Source organism: Galeopterus variegatus, unplaced genomic scaffold, assembly GCF_000696425.1.
Source record: "Galeopterus variegatus unplaced genomic scaffold, G_variegatus-3.0.2 Scaffold1099, whole genome shotgun sequence".
NCBI classification, from domain to species: Eukaryota; Metazoa; Chordata; class Mammalia; order Dermoptera; family Cynocephalidae; genus Galeopterus; species Galeopterus variegatus.
In genome coordinates, this window is record NW_007727210.1 from 206951 (window position 1) to 224349 (window position 17399).

At 35.3% G+C, this 17399-nt stretch overlaps 1 protein-coding gene across 1 annotated transcript in view; it reads right to left on the bottom strand.

Annotated features, from left to right (window-relative positions):
* The window catches only part of CSMD1 (CUB and Sushi multiple domains 1), a gene marked incomplete at its 5' end in the record, with an annotated part of 372382 nt that overhangs the window by 164079 nt on the left and 190904 nt on the right, over positions 1-17399 (bottom strand). Inside the window, 5 exons of the mRNA XM_008574770.1 lie at positions 483-596; positions 1643-1723; positions 2529-2674; positions 5020-5197; positions 13668-13856. Of these exons, the coding sequence (XP_008572992.1) occupies positions 483-596; positions 1643-1723; positions 2529-2674; positions 5020-5197; positions 13668-13856 (708 nt within the window). The remainder of the gene's footprint in view (positions 1-482; positions 597-1642; positions 1724-2528; positions 2675-5019; positions 5198-13667; positions 13857-17399) is intronic.

Here is a 17399-nt window from a genome sequence, read left to right on the forward strand (position 1 = left end):
CTGTTTATAAATTTTACTCCAAATAAATTAAGCATGAGCTAATTATACGCATGTCAAAATATTCAGGGGGAAATGTAGTGATGCCCAATATTTGCCTTGAAATGCATCAAAAAATATGATATAGTTTAATGAATGGATAGAGAGATAATAGAGAGGAGAGAGACATGTGATAAAGGAAGTGATGTAAACATTCATAGTGGAATCTAGGTGGTGAATATTCAGGTGTTTATTTTTAAATTATTTCAACTTTCCCACATATTTGAACATTTTCATTATAAATTGTTGCCAAAAAACAGGATTTCTTATTTGATGGGGATTTGATTTATTTTCTAGGGCTAGCTAAAAAAGAAAGGGTCATTATATATTTCTGTTTGCAGGTTATTTTATTTCAATGGGATCACAGCACAGATAGAGATTAAGTTCAAATCCATACAGACAAAGAAATTGACACCAATACAAATAATAATAAAAAGTGTGCATACCTTCACATGTTGGGAGAGAGCCTTCAAATTGCAACTGGGAACTGAGCTTGCAGGTCAGTGTGTCAGTCCCCAACAAAGTGTACCCAGGATGGCACTGGTACTTCACAAAATCTCCTGAAAGAGTCAATACAACACACTAGACAGTTGTGTTCTTGTGACATTCAGAGTGTGTGAATGTATGAAACATACATGACTACTTAAGGAATTAAGTCAATATGCAAACGATTTCAGAAACGATGTCTATATTTTTAGTCTGTTTTAAAAATAGCATTTTCAGTTCTTAATTTATAAAAACAATATCTTAAACTTAATCCATATTAGTAAAGAAATAGTGTGGCAGGTTTTCTTCCTTGACAGATGCATATATGTGTGTTCCCTTTCCCCAGTGACTACCAAAAAATAAAAAACTGAAATAGAGGCTTGCTATTTAAATGAGGTTGTAGAATAGAACGGCTGCAGAGCCTCCAAAGAGAGCTCATCCATGACCTTGGCCTAATTAACACAATACTCCAGTTAACAAAGAAATTGGGTCACCATGGTTTGACCAGTGGTCAGAAATGTGGTGTGACAACAGGACAAAGAATTTTTAATTGGGTCTGAGAAATCCTGGGTCACAACAATTCCACTACAGACATATGCCATGGCTGCTTTCTTAATATGACCAGATAATTATTTCATGAATTAGAGCACCGATAAAGATGATAAAGCATAATTTATAAATCCTATCATTAAATATACTTTAGTAATTATATTCCAGTTGCAATAAAAGGTCTGCATTGTCCTAATCATTATCTTAGCCATAAATGATTAAGGTCTTCCACAAGTACATAAACATGTTCCCCTAACTAACCACAAATATCTGCTCATCCGTCTCTGAAAACTTTAATCAAAACAAAAAGTGAACTAGTAAATGTCACAGGGGAGAAAGTGCTCAAAATGACAAAAGCAAAATTCAAATGGAAAAACAAAAGAAAACAAAAAATCATTGAAATAAAGAGAATCATTTTCTATTTGATACATGACCTCTGTATAAGCCCCCAGCAATACTTTAGAGATAATATTTTCTGACAAATTACCACTAGTCTGAGTAACCAGTGCAGTTAGAAGTGATATAAAAAAGTCAAGTTGAATTCATGGTATGGTAATGAAGAAAATATTACCTATTTCAAAATCCTCATCCTCAATAAGCATTTCTGCCTGTGGAACTGCAGGGGGAGGTTCACATTTCTTGAGCTGAAATGCTAAATGATTTATGAAAAAAAATAACAGCAATTAAATTTGTTGAGTAAACAAAAATATTACAAAAAAGCATTCCTCTTAAAGATGTTATAGTACTTAAGTACACTGAAATGTCTATGTTTATAAACCACTGTTGTATAAAATTCTCAAGCTTCCAATGTTCATACGAGTATTTAATGCCTAGGAATATTTAAAGTCAAAAAAATGTGTAAAAATTTTAAAGATTATAACATTGAAGTAAACCCTCTTTACATATTTTTGAAATTCTGCAAGAGAAATGATTCAAACATGGTGTGGCTCTCTGTCCCTGTCAACATTTGGTAATGTCTGTTTCTTGTCCTGAGGAATTTTATGGGTGGCAGTGTCCTGAGAGATAGGGAATGATATGCTTTATTCCATACTGTTAGAGTTCATTCTAAAGATCATTAGAAGTTGCTTTTGCCCCATTTATAATTACATGACATTTTCTATAAGAGTTCATGTAGGGACAGAAATGAGTAAATCTATAAAAGGTACCAAATGTATTTTAATGGCCTCCATTATCAGAGTTTTACTTATAATATATTTATCCTGAAATGAATCGAAGCTTACTTCAAAACATGACTTGATAAGATGTGAAGTAATAAATAGTAAAGATATCATTAAACCAAAAAGGATCACAGGAAATTGGCCTCCAAGGCAAGACAATCCTAAAAGCTCTCAGTGGACCTAGTCAAGGAATTACAGCTGGAAATGAGGCGTGGGTCAATTCTATGAGAAACAGCACATAGAATTCTGTCTTAATCAATGGGGTGAAAATGAACTGACCGTGAAAATTGAGGACAAAGAAACCTCCATTAGAAAAGTCACTATGGAACTTGAGCAGGACTTGGTTGGTAGAACTATAAGCTGTTTCGAGAGCGGTATTACCACTGAAAACTCCCAGCTGAGGTGAATTCTGATCTGGCCCATCCCTAGGAGAGAGAGAAAGAGCAGTTGGAGTAGAAAGTTCCCATGTCACAGCTGAAAGTAACCACTTTTTCTCCTGACAGCTAGGCTCTGTCTTGCTAAAAGCAATACAGGCTGACCCCAAACCCCAGGCTCCAGGCTCCGCTCCAGGTGCTCAAACCTGGAAAGGCAGCACCAGTTCAACACCCATGTCCAAATCTTGCCTTTTTCAGACAAATGTCAGAAATTTGGTCACATTTTATACCACTTAGTGGCTTCCTTTCAAATTCCCACATTTTAAAGTCTAAATGCAATGATGTTTATTTAATTATGAAAGATTCATGAAAAATTTTGCTAATGAATTAAAATATTTTTTTAAAACTATGAAATATAACATCCTCTGGACACTATTTAGAAATATTAAGATGTTTATTTTTTTCCTTTTTAAAATTTTTTTATTGTAACAGTTGATTGTGCATATCTGTAGGGTACAGAGTTGGATATCAATACCTGTGTTCAATATGTGATGCTCAAATCAGGATAATTAGTATATTCAACATTATACAATGTAATCATTTTTTCTGGCCCTTTACCAATTCCTCCCTTACCCCATCCCACTCCCCCTTTCCCACCTCTGGTAACCTCAGTTCTGTTCTCTCCTTTTGAACGTTCAACATACCATAACTTTCTTCCTTAAGATGTTTAATATTCACAAAGCTGACTAAACTTTTCAGTCTCTCTTTCATGACTGTTCTGATGATAGGCACTGGGCATCTGTTAATTGGCAAGACTTTTGGATTTTACCTTCTAAATAGAAAGCTTAATCTATGTGAAACTGGCGATATTATACTGTTGTTTTGTTTTGCTTTGGAAATGGCAGCTTCATACGGTCAATTTAGTATTTCAAGTTCTGTTTCTTGTCATGTTCATCCACTGGTTCAGGTAATTTTCATCTCCCTCCAAGATTTATTTCTACAGCCTCAAAAGCCAGCCTCCCATCTTGCCCTTTGAAACTAGATTTCCCACAAAATGAGAACAATTCTTCTGCAACCGAAATCTGGCCTCACATGTTCCCTGCTTAAAGCCCGTAAGTGGATCCTCACAGCTCTTAGATAAAGCTCAAAATCCTTAACATGATTTATTATAAGCCCTGTGGTATCTGTCCCTGCTTGTGCAGGTCAAATCTTGCCCTCTTTGGACTCTACGAAGAGTTCAGCCACGCCACACACACACACACACACACTCACACAGACATACCATATGCACTTATACACACATCACACGCTCACCCCACACAGACATGTAGCACACAGATACACACCAATACACACAAACCCACACTCACACAAACCACACACATAATCACAAATGCACCACACACACACATACAGACACACACTCACACAGACATACCATATGCACTTATACACACATCACACGCTCACCCCACACAGACACTACACAGACTTACCCACACAGACATGTACCACACAGATACACACCAATACACACAAACCACACACATAATCACAAATGCACCACACACACACACACACACACACACTTGCGATTACTCCTTTAGCTGTCACAGCAGTTTACTCCAACACCACACCCGTCCTAGAGCCCTCGCGAACAACCTACCTCTCCTATCACAGATCCCAGGAGAACTGTCATTTCCTGTTTCCCTAATAAACTCTCACCTCAGAAAGCAAAGGCAGGAACAGTCACTCCCATGGACATAACTCATTAGAAAGAGCTACAGCTACAGTCCCTCCCTGGTCTCTGGCTCAGTGTGACTCCCTGTCTGTCACATGCAAGGCTGCAACATGTATGGATGATGGAGGGAGGGCTGTGTGCCAGGAGCATCAAGCAATGGTGGAGGACCCTACCAGCTCTTCTTTTAGAAAAAAAAAATCACACTTAAAAATGTAAAATAAAACCATCTTGGCATGTTCCTATAAATTAAAAGCAATCCTGGCTATTTCTACCATGTAGCAAAACCCAAGCATATTAACATTCAATTTATTCTCCATCTCTCAGGATTTTTTTTTTCCTTTTTGTCTTTTTTACTGGCCGGCAATGGGATCGCAACCCTCAGTGTTGCGCCCGCGCCACGCTCAGCCAGTGAGAGGGAACCGGTCACCACATGGGATCCGAACCCTTGGCGGGAGTGCCACCACACTCCCAAGCAGCGCACTCTCCAGTGTGCCACCAGGCCGGCCCTCTCTGGATTTTGATAGTAAATTTCTTTTCCATTATCTAACTAGTTCATTTCTAAATGTGTAATCTGACATGCAAGTGGCATGTAAGTGCTAAATCAGAATAGTTTATCACAATTACAGACTGTTTTTTACTTGAAGGGTTCTCATACCAAACAGCGATGTAATCATTAACCGCTTCTGTCTGCAACAAGGTGAAGTTGATGTAAACTCCATGCCCTGGAGGCACAGTGATAAGCCAAATGCAGTCCTTTAAAATTGGATACTCATCTGGAAATCCGGGGGAATAAATGGTACCATTCTGAGATGTTACATTGTATCCACAAGGAGCTGAAAAAGGAAGCAAATTAAAATTAAGCCTAATACAGTTGATTTTAGTAAGTAGATAGTTAATTATTTCTGTCTCCAAAGTCCCTTAGCCATGAAATAATTGTGAAATATTTGTGACTAATCTTTCAAAATTATTCCCCTAAAATCTGAAAACCTTAGAAGAATTATATTTCTAAGCTAAGTTATGTCAGTTTCATTTAATATATTCTCCAAATCTTCAAAACCCTTCAGGATTAGGTCATTCCCATATGATTGAAAAAAAAAAAATCCTTAGTCAGTTATCATCTGTGACAGCTGATAATCCATTGAACCATCCACTGCAAAGGATTATGTGGAAATTATACATAAATATATAACTGAATTATTTTCATTTTAAGTCATTTCCAAAGCCTTTTTAAGCTTTCTGAAAGAGTGGCATCTAAGTCTATTTGCCTTAAAACAAAGACATTATCAATTCTTCCCAGATCTACACCTGAGGAAAGGAGATAAAATTATGTAAGTGGTGTTTAATTTAATTGAAGCACTTCCATATCTAACTAGTGGTCAATTATGTGAAGAATCACAATACCTAGTCTATTTTTAGTTTACTTAATAAACCTATATTTATTGTTGCTGTGAAAATTATTTTATTTAATTTATGGAAAAGTGATATGACCAAATATTAGTAGAATAATCCAAAATGTATTCTTGAATTCAAGTAGTGGTGTAGCACATCAAAGTTATAGACAAGTAGACTATGACTTTAAATCAAACCAAAAGCCAACAGATGTGGTGTGAGTTTCTACTACTAGCCTGAATCTTGTAGGGCTGTGAAAGACCCACCACATAAAAGGTGTAGAATTTAGGTGGAGTGAAGAGGCCAAAACACATAAAAAGATAAACAAAGGGAAAAGTTTAATTTCAATTCAAAGTAATGACTGATGAAATATGATGTGTCAGTATATGTTGCATTGCTGAATTAATTGCATAGATGCATGCTGATTTCAAAGGAGTTAGAAAACATACCAGTGTAAAATAGACGGAACCTGGCCCAAGATTTGGATAAATTTATTAGAAGAAGGAGCTGTGTGGAACACTTTAGAGGCTTTAGAGTATAATTATCACTAACTGGGGTTTGGAGTCACACAAATTTGGAATTGTAACCTGGCAAAGCAAACCATCACCTGGAGCCCACATTTCTGTGACTTCTGTGTGGTCAGGGCCTGGAACACACTGAGACCTAGAGTCTGAAATGGGACCATTAGTGATACTGTAGTCACAAGCTTCTCATTGTCCCCTGAAGACGGTATGCTTTCCTCACCCCCAGACTTCAGGCAAGTGTCATCCAGCATGAAAAGCTCACATGCTTTTCTCCTACCTTGCCTCTGGGATGAATGTGTCTCTTCCTCCAAATCTTAACTCATACGTCCCCCTCCTTCCAGTCTTTCCTGGTTGCTCTGGCTCTAGATAACTATCTCTGCTCACCTATCAGGTGGCTACAGCTCATTGCCAGATGCTCTTCCACTGGACTGTCAGCTGCTAGAAGGCAAGACTCTGTCTCCTCCCACCCCGACCACAATCTCCTTTCCTTAACCCCCTTGGTCTAGCTCAGATCACGATAAACACTAGGCAGTAAAGAACTGATGTATTGATGAAAGAGTGAGACAATAAACACAAAGCACTTTAATAATAAACACATTGAAGCAAATAGGCTGATACACCTTATGTGTGATGTGATGACATTCACTGGATATTGATTTATAACTCTAAAATTGCCCTTTTGCATTTTTGCTTTTCAAGTTGAATCTTATAGTTGTATAACCACATTATAGGCAGTAGCACCTTTCCCATTGGGAAAACAAAATAAAACACAAAAATGTAGTTCCCATGTATTAAAAGGCAAAAGAAATGATGTGGTGATTTCTTGGTAGGACACATCCCTGACTTCTGATGTTCTTCATGTCACTTAATAGCTCTATAACATTGAACAATTCAGGTATTCTTGCCATGATTTAATCTCTGCTGTTCAAATAACAAAATCCTTTCATTCACTTATTCAACAAGTATTTATTGAGAGTCTGTTATGTTCCAGGAAGTGTGCTTAGGGCTAGGGCTACAACAGTGAACCACAGAGACCCCATTCCTGCCTTTGTGGAGCTTATTGAATACTGATGAAGAGAGATATTAACCAAGCACTAAATAAGCATAAAATTCAACTTGTGTAAGTACCATGAAGGAAAAACAGGTGATCCTTGTCACATGAGATAATAATGTTCTATCAGTGCACATAAAAAGTATTCTCAAGACAAAATCCTCTTTCCCTCCTGCTGTACAGTCTAGAGAAACAAAGAGTCAAAATTTCCTCTCCTGTTTCCCATGATCTGACTTTGTCTAGTCCCAAAGAAGTCTTTATCCTCCCTGTGGTGGCATCAAAGGCACGTTTGGATTTCCTCATCTTGGTATCTTGCTGAATTCCACCGAGAAGGCGGGTGTGTGATCTGACTTGCATGAAGTGCATCCATCCTGCCTTCCTCTCCCTGCAGGTGAGGTTCAAAGTGAAGCCTGAAGTGGAGATCAAGGAGGAAGCTCAGTGGGGAGCCCCGTAGGTGGTCCTCAGCTTCTTCTTACCTGTCTGTCTGGGAGTTTCTGGTCAAAGCATGAATAGAAAGACAACTAAGTAGCAGACCCCAAGCGGATCTGCCGATCACGCATCTCTACTGGAGCTGCTGGAGAGGCCAAACTCTCTCACCCTAGTGAGCCACAGGGTCAATAGAGGCATGTTCATCATGAATGCACAGGCATGTTAAGAATAAAGAGCTCAGGTTGGGAGAAAGAATTACTGTGCAAAGCACAGTTAATGAGAAAATGTTCTCAAGTTATTACTACATGTAATTTTTCCAGAGAAAAAATAAGTACATAAAGATGAAACTGCATGATTTGATGAAATTCTAGAGCCAGCATTAGCTTTGTTGACAATGATGGAGGTGATGTCTAATGTGAACACTACACCCAGTCTGAAATTCACCCGGGTGCCACCATGGCCGTTGGCTGCTGGGAGGAGGCAACTTTTAGGTGGTTCACATACACAGAAGTGATAGCTGTATCTGACTGACTCTTGGCCAGGTGTGAAGTCAGAGGTAGAAGATGCTAGAAGATGCTGAGTGTGGCAGACGTCTGCTTAGGGCTGTGGAAGCAGGAGCCTTCACTTTATTTTACCTGAAGCTGAACCCGGAACAAGCAGGAGCACTGAGACATCTCTTTATTGTGCTGTCTTTTCCTATATATAAAATTTATGTGATGTGACTTTGTCTGAATAGAGGTAGATAGAGCATATTAAGTGATATTACACCAACAACTAAAGTTAAAATAACTACAATTTTAAAACCCTAAATATCTACTAAACAAGTTATGGATAACTTACAGGTGGTTTTTTTCTAGGATTATATTAAGATTTCTGTGGAAACTTTAAGAGTATGAAAAAATATTACAGTATTAAACCAATAAATACATTTGGCATGAATATTTATGCATTTTAATTTCTTGGTTATTAATATATTCAAGTACTGAATGCTTAATCTCACCTAATGTGTAGAGCACTACAGGTATTTCTGATCTCATTATTTTTCCTTTCTTTACTGTGGTTTCCCTGAGATTGTTTTCTGATAAAGAGACAGAGTAGGCTGCATCTCAGGAGTTACTGTTTGGTAATGGAGATTTTAAAAACAGTATTTATAAATACAGGTAAGACAAAGTAAAGATACAGAGTCACATTCTTCATACTCGTTTTTATTCTGAACTATTGGGAAAGATTATTTTCTGTATTTACCGATCAATTTGGTAAACTTTAATTTTTAAAAAATACATACCTAATAATGTATTGTTTGCCTGGCTGGATTTCTAATGTCAACTATGCAGTCAAACTCTGTTCTCAAAATACAGTGAGATAGAAAACGTAAGTTCTAGTGGTGTACAGTGGTGCTAGGCGTCTATAATTAACAGTAATTTATTGTATGTGCTCAAATGGCTAAAAGGGAGGAGCTCAAATGTTCTCATCACAAAGAAATGATAAATATTTGTGATGATGAATATGGTAACTACTCTGATTAGAGCACTACACAGTGTATACATGTATTGAAATATGACTGTATACAATCAATGCTTTTTAATTAAAAAATAAGTTCCTTAAAAAAGCTGTATTCTGCTTACAAAATCTGTCAAACTGAAGGAAGCTGCTCACAAACTATTGCAACACGTTAGTCATCCTAATCAATTACCTCTGTCCAAACAGTTCCTGACCACACAGATACTAATGCATATTAAAGTGACATATATTAAGATGGCGTTTAAATTTTTGAAAAAAGACCTTATTATATTCACATAGGCATTTCAGTGATATAGGGTTAATCAGATCAACAAAATATTTAAAATTTTTGAATCATATTTTAAGTGTGGATACATATTTAATTATCAAACTACATTTAGTAAATTAATAAATCAAATTTTCTTAAGTATATTTTACTAATTATAACCCATATTTTTAAACTGAGACTTCTGTATAGTTGTGTTACTGGCAAAAATATATTTTCTTGAATTTCTCAAGTCACTTTCAGATATATTCTAATATATTTTTATAGATATCGTATTTTTAGATCATAGTTTTTTCAGATAAGTTTAGAATATACTAATTTTGTATAATAGATCTTATGCAACTTATATAAATATTTTCAGCATATGAATAGAAATTGATTTATATACACTTGTGAAGATTGATGCCTTAAGGCTTAGAATTTTTGAATAATCATTTTCTGAACTGGTCAATCTTTAATAAAAGCATCTAGAAGTTCTTCAAAGTATCTATGTTTTTTTCTGGGGTTCTTTTGAAGTCTACAGGGACCTTTGAAGATAGTTTTTTGGTATACTTGCCCTACAAGCAACCATAAATCTGAAGTAATAAACACTGTGGATTAATAAAATACACTTTAGGTGAGGATACTGGATTGTCAACAGTTTGTTGTTGTCTCTGTGGAGGACTTCGCTAAGAGTATATTAAAGGACATCTGAACAGCCCCAACATTCTTATGAAAGAAGGACTATTTTTTGTGGTTGTGAAATATAACCTTTCATAGGTAAAATAACTTTTGTATTAAAATAATACCATCTGCTGAATTTTTTTTTTTTTTGTCTTTTTCCGTGTCCGGCAATGGATCGCAACCCTCAGTGTTGCCCCCGTACTGGACCAGGGACCGGCAACGGGATCGCAACCCTCAGTGTTGCCCCCGCGCCTCGGGAACCGGTCTGTATGTGGGATCCGAACCCTCGGGCAGGAGCGCCGCCGCGCTTCCCAAGCGGCGCACTGGATAAGTGCGCCACCGGGCCGGCCCCATCTGCTGAATTTTTAAAACTTTAATCCAATATGGAGAGGATGTTAAACTCACATTGGATGATTCTTACAAAATCCTATGTGGTCTATCTAGTTGCAATACTTACTTCATAATTAGACACATATCTTACATTTTGATTTTTTCATTCTGGTTATGACATTATTGGTAGGAAGAGAAATATACGTTGTAAAAGTGTTTGCTTAGTAAAGGATTTGGTCTTGTCCAAAGAGAGGCCTGGTCTTTGCCCTTGCTTCCTGGAGGTAGTTGTGGCATACCTGATAGGAGTGTCTTTGTGTAATATGTGGCTGATCTCATCCAATAATGTTAGGCTGGGGCTGGCTATGCCAGAAAGACCAACCATATGATTTAGGCTGGGTACTTTGCATCACACTAGCCTACCTGGAGGCTTAGATCAACCATGTGAACAATCAATCAGTCATCCCTGCATAATGGGACACTAACAAAAACTGCGGACACTTTGACTCAAGTGAGCTTCCCAGGTTGGCAGTACTCTGTGCATATTGTCACACATAGATTCTGGGAGACTTATGCATCCTGCTAGACTCTACCCTATGCATTTTTTTCCTTGGGTGATTTTAGCATATCTTTTCCCTATCATAAACTGTGAACTGAACATAATAGCCTTTAGTGTGTTCTGTGCATTATTCTAAGGAAGTATCAAACCTCAGCATGGTTGTGGAAGTCTGAAGGACTCTAGCCTCTCCATTGGTCTAACTCTGGTTAGTATTATATACCATGATGGAATTAGAGAAAGTACATTTTCTAATTCACCTTTAAACTGTATCAAAAAAGATTTATTTTGTTATTTTCACACTGGTGAAATAGTTCTAAGCCAGAGAAGTTAAGTCCACATTGAAAAACTGAGCTTGAAAAAGCAATGAAATCAAATTAAATATTTAATTCTATTTTTGAAATATTTAGTCAAGGAGTCTACCATTTACATATGAATTCAAAGGATTCAAGATAAAATTTCAAATAAGAAAATGTTCCCATCCTAATAATTTGAAAGTAATTTACACATATAAGTATTTTTTTTTTTAATGGAGAGAAGGGGCTGGTCAGTTAGCTTAGTTAGAGTGCAGTGTTGTCCCATGGAGAGGAGTATTAAAGATTTCTTTAAATGTTTTAATAAAGCAAACAGGTACATTACTACTATATTTAGTACTGTTTTTTTAAATTTTTAAATGCTTATTTTATATGTATTTAAATATTAGACTATGATAAGAACTTTTAAAAATACAGCTAGAGGGTTTTTTTATAGTTGTTTTTATAATGATATAGAATGGAAAAATACAGGTAAAAAATATGATTTAAAACATCCACTGATGTGCTTTTTATTTCTTCAGTAGAAATTCAAACACAGCTAGATGTCTTCCCCATGGGATATAAGTGTTTAGCATTTCAAAGTTCCACAGAGTTGGAACTTTTTATTCAAAGGAACTGTATTTATAATGTTAGAATATAGGATATTGGGTTTATACTAAAGTTTGTGTTACATATGCATTCTTTATAAATGTAGTATATGATCTATTTATTTATTTATTTATTTATTTATTTATTTATTTATTTATTTATTTATTTATTTATTTATTTATTTATTTATTTATTTATTTATTTATTTATTTATTTATTTATTTATTTATTTATTTATTTATTTATTTATTTATTTATTTATTTATTTATTTATTTATTTATTTATTTATTTATTTATTTATTTATTTATTTATTTATTTATTTATTTATTTATTTATTTATTTATTTATTTATTTATTTATTTATTTATTTATTTATTTATTTATTTATTTATTTATTTATTTATTTATTTATTTATTTATTTATTTATTTATTTATTTATTTATTTATTTATTTATTTATTTATTTATTTATTTATTTATTTATTTATTTTTTCCTTTTTGTCTTTTTTCGTGTCCGGCAATGGATCGCAACCCTCAGTGTCACGCCCGTACCGGACCGGGACACGCAACGGGATCGCAACCCTTGGCATCGCGTCCGCACCTCGCTCAGCCAGTGAGCGGGAACTGGTCTGTTTGTGGGATCTGAACCCTCGGCGGGAGCGCCGCCGCACTCCCAAGCGGCGCACTNACCGCCGTACTCCCAAGCGGCGCACTGTAGCAGTGCGCCACCGGGCCGGCCCATGATCTATTTATTTTAACTTAATATTGCAATATCTAAGTCATCATAAAAATTAGGCAGCCAAACAGAAGCTTTAAAGTAGTGATTCCTGCTCAGACTAGGGACATCCAGTGAGTACTCTATTTATTTTAACTTAATATTGCAATATCTAAGTCATCATAAAAATTATGCAGCCAAACAGAAGCTTTAAAGTAGTGATTCCTGCTCAGACTAGGGACATCCAGTGAGTACAGATCTTGCCCCTCACTGCTGTCCAACAACCTGACTCCAGCATGCCCCAAGAAATCCCGATCACCATGCCCTATTAAGCTGCACTGCTTTATTTTGTCCTGAGGCTGCTGCTAGACTACACCTTTGCTCACACTGCTTCTTCTACCTACAGTGTTTTCTAACTCTGAGTAGCAAAATACTTCGCATTTTCAAGGCCCACTACAAAAATGAATTCAGTTTTCTGAAATGTAAAAGCAACACATGATTATTGTAAAAGTTAAATGATAAAAAATACTTAGGATAAAATTCAGTAAGTACCCTTTTCCCCTCGATTATACAATTTAATGTGACCACTGTAAAGTTAAATACTGCTGACATCATAAAGGCTTATCTGATTACTTCCCAAGAGTATGCCATCTTCTGGACCTGCCATCTATCATAACACTCTCCTTGTGTCTGTTTTTTCATTATACTTATTTGCATTTATTATTTTGTTGTCTTTATAACTAACTTCCTAGAGAGCAAGGGCTGTTTATTAATTTTTTTTAACTTACTGGTATATGATATATTTCTGAAATACTAAGTAGAGTGAGTATAACATAATAGATTCTCAATAAATATTTGTGGAATAAATTAGTGAATTATTGGATTTGTTCACTTAATATTTAATGCACTATTATATTGATGAAAAACTAAATTGTTCTCAAGAAAATTTATTAACCTACCATCGCATCTTGGGAAAGGGTAGTTCCAGTTTCTGTTGATTCCATGCTGGCAAGTGAGGACAGGATGGCCTATCAAAATGTACCCAGGATAACACTCAAAAGATATTGACTGTCCCACACTGTAATCTGAGTTGATCATATACCCATTCTGAAACGGAGGTGGATCCGGGCAGTTCTGTAATTCATAGGCTGAAACAAACAAACAGACAAAATCAAGTTCATGCATAAGAGGTTAAATTAGTCTGCAATTTAGAGGAGGAATGTGACAACATGCAGCATCTTAAGATTAACTTTTTGCATATAAGTTTTAAAAAATGTCTTTCCCAAATTGTCAGTGGCCAGCCTGACCAAGTAAAACAATTATTAGCAGTAGGAATAGAACTACAACCCCTGCATTTAAAGAACACTTTCTGTATGCTTTAGAAGGACTACAGCTCATATTGAAATGAAATCTGACAATTTTTCTTTGGAAAGAAAGAATATGACATAAATTTAATTTTAAAAAAATAATATGATAATAAAAGATGCTATAAATAATGCTTGGTAAACATTGATCTAATAATTCCCTTTTAATTTAAAAGAGAAATATACTACCACTTTAATTTAAGTGCTTCTAACTAGGAAATACGTAACTATTTTGTTTTGCTTAACTTAATTGTGTGCTTAATATAAATAAAATGGGAAAATCTATCTCATTTTCTTTAATCTTTTTCTTAAAGAAGAAAAGAACTGTAGAATCACTAAACTATCAATTGTTATTAGTATAATTTTTTACAACATGTAGTTTATTGAGTTTTATCATAGAGTCTTTAATATTCCCTAGGACAAACTCTAGGTAAGATAAAGATCATAAATGCTGTTTGAAGTATGTGTGATTTGAAAATTTACCCATAATTTAGTAAGAGCTAATTAACCCATAAACTAGGTATAATCTCCTGATATGGTAACCTTGAAGCTAAGTGAGCCATGGTGCATACATCTCTCACCCACTCTGGAGAAGGCATGGATGTGGCAAAGCAGTACAACCCATCCTCTCTTATTCGTTAGAGTACACTCTTACTCGTAAATTATCTGTAAATTATTTAACCATTTACATCATTAGAAGTGAGGGTGTGGCTTCGAAATTTGTATATAAATGCTAAAAAGTTATGTGCCCTATGGTTTATGGCAGGTGTTTCCTAGAATTTTGGACTTTCTGTGTTAATCACCTGAAATAAAAAGGGGTGGGAGAGCACATGAGCAACAAGGTAAGAGAGGAAGCTCAGGAGACATGGGAACGCATCGAATGGCGCGACCTCAAGTAGATCGTGAAGGCTGGAGGGATTTCCAGAGACTAGAGTTAAGAAGAAGGAAGGGCTCTGAAATGAATTGGCCCATATTTCACATTAAAGGGATTGGATATTACCAGAAAGATATTGTGGGAACCACATGGAAAGAAACCAGCAGGGATATTATAAGTGGGCTTACAGTCTGAATAATCGATGTAGTTGCTGTTTAAAGTTTGGAGTTTGCCTTCATTAACATAGCCACATATTAAATATCATGTAGAGCCCTAAGGTTTAATTATTATTTGATTGTTCTTGTTTAATAAGCTACTGAAATGGTATTTTTTTCTCTTTAAAATAACAATATGCAATGCCAGTGGGTCATCTGAATAACATTTTTAATATAACTTGCCATAACCCTTTGGAAAGGCAATTTGAATAGAGCCTTAAAGAAATCAGTTTTGACATTTAACCTAGTAATAACATCTACAGATCTACCATGAGAATAATTTCAAAGAAGAAAAAGCCAAATGTTTAAAGATAATAAATTGCAGCATTATTTACATTATAGTAAGCCAAATAAACAAATAAATTATAATATACAGACTCAGAAATGCCAAAGAGCTATACTATTATATCTTCTAATAGCCACAGACGATATCTATCTATTTTTGTACCTATTTACATTTATATTTATATTTCAAAAGGCACTGTTCAGTTAACAGGATATTATAGTTAAACCCTGACTATAGTAAGCAGGTTAAAAAATCCTTAATTTCATCTTTCAGCATCCTTTGGTTTTATTTCTATTTATATATTAAATTATGTAATGTCACTAAACAAGAGTCAGATAAGCAGCTGAAGAGTGGCTGAGAGCAAGAAAAGAGAAAGCAGAGGATACAGCAATGGCAAAAGCATCTTGACGTAATTCCTGGCATTGGCTCTCCCAGGAACCAGAACTGGGAAGAACATGGTACCAGACAAAGTTCTCCCAGAGTGGGAGTAGAGAAAATGCAGAAAAACGTAGGAGTAGGAAAGCACGGACCAGCCTCTGACAATCAGAACTCCATTCTGATTCTGTCCTATTACAATCCAGACATCATCTCCTGTATCTGCTATCTAAAGATGAAAAATAGTATTGCCTAATTAATAAGATCTGGGTGAAAAAATAAGCTATATTGTGTGATCAGAATTAATAAACTATAATATGCTTCAGATAAAATTGTTTCATTTTATTTGTAACACACCTGAATATTATAAAAAATTACCAATATGACATTGGTAATATGAAATAAGGAACAGCTGTGGAAATCGAATATTTTCATTAATTCTATGCTGTCTTTTCTACTGTAGCCTTTAGAACTCAATAGAAAGGTACAAGTTTTATTTATAGAAAATCATTAAAGATAATTATAAAATGACTGTTCTTACCACTAACATATACAATTATGATTTGTTAATTAAAAATATTAATAAAAATAGATTTAATTTAAAAAAAAGAGTGAATGTCCTGGTGCTGCTTTTTGGTAAAGCTACATTATAACATGGAACTACTTAAACAATTGAAAAGAGACACTCTCTGTATAAAGATTTATTCTAGATTCATAAGTGCTGTAATATGTACAATATTTGCTAATGAAATTCAAAGTACTAAGAATCATTTGCAAAAAGTTTTCAACTCACAATTTTGTGAGAATGAAATTTGCAATATAGCATAAGGACAGAGGCGCTCGGCCTCGAAAAGTGTTTTTCAGTTGTTTCTGCATCTTATAAGTAGAACATTGAACTGTTGACATATTTTGCATAATACCAGACTTAAGTAAAAAATTTTATAGTTGTCCAAAAGAAAAAAGTATTCAAACCTTATGAAACGCTTATGTACGAAACAAATACCTCAAAGGCTGCAATGACATGTTCCTCATTGATTGTTTTTGTGGGTATTACCATATTCTATCTGAAAAACCAGATTCTTAGAAAACTATGACAGTAACTGTGAGAACAGGGAACATTACAACTCACTCACTCATTCTCTCACACACACACTCTCTCTCACACACACCTTATCTCCATTCCCCAATTGTGCTGCTCCCTGGCCCAACCTGGCAAAAAACACAGCAAGAGCAACTCTGCCTCACTTTTGGGCCACCCCATGCTGAAGGCCATAAAAACAGCTTTTTTCTGAAAGCCAGTGCTAATGGCCTAGAAAACATTCACAGCGCAGAGTAGTGCTCCTTGTTATATTGTTATGTGAGTCTAAAATTGCTTTATAGTCACATGCTCACAGAAAGAACAAAGAATTCCATACTGTATTTCAACTACCAACAAACTTCCTTCTTAATTACACACTTTTAGAATGACATCAGAATTTGTTCTTATTCTTGTTTTGCTTTAAATATAAATAAACTCTGTTGGAGAGATGAGTCCTCTAATACACCAAATAGGACTGCTAATAAAAACTTTTAAGAAA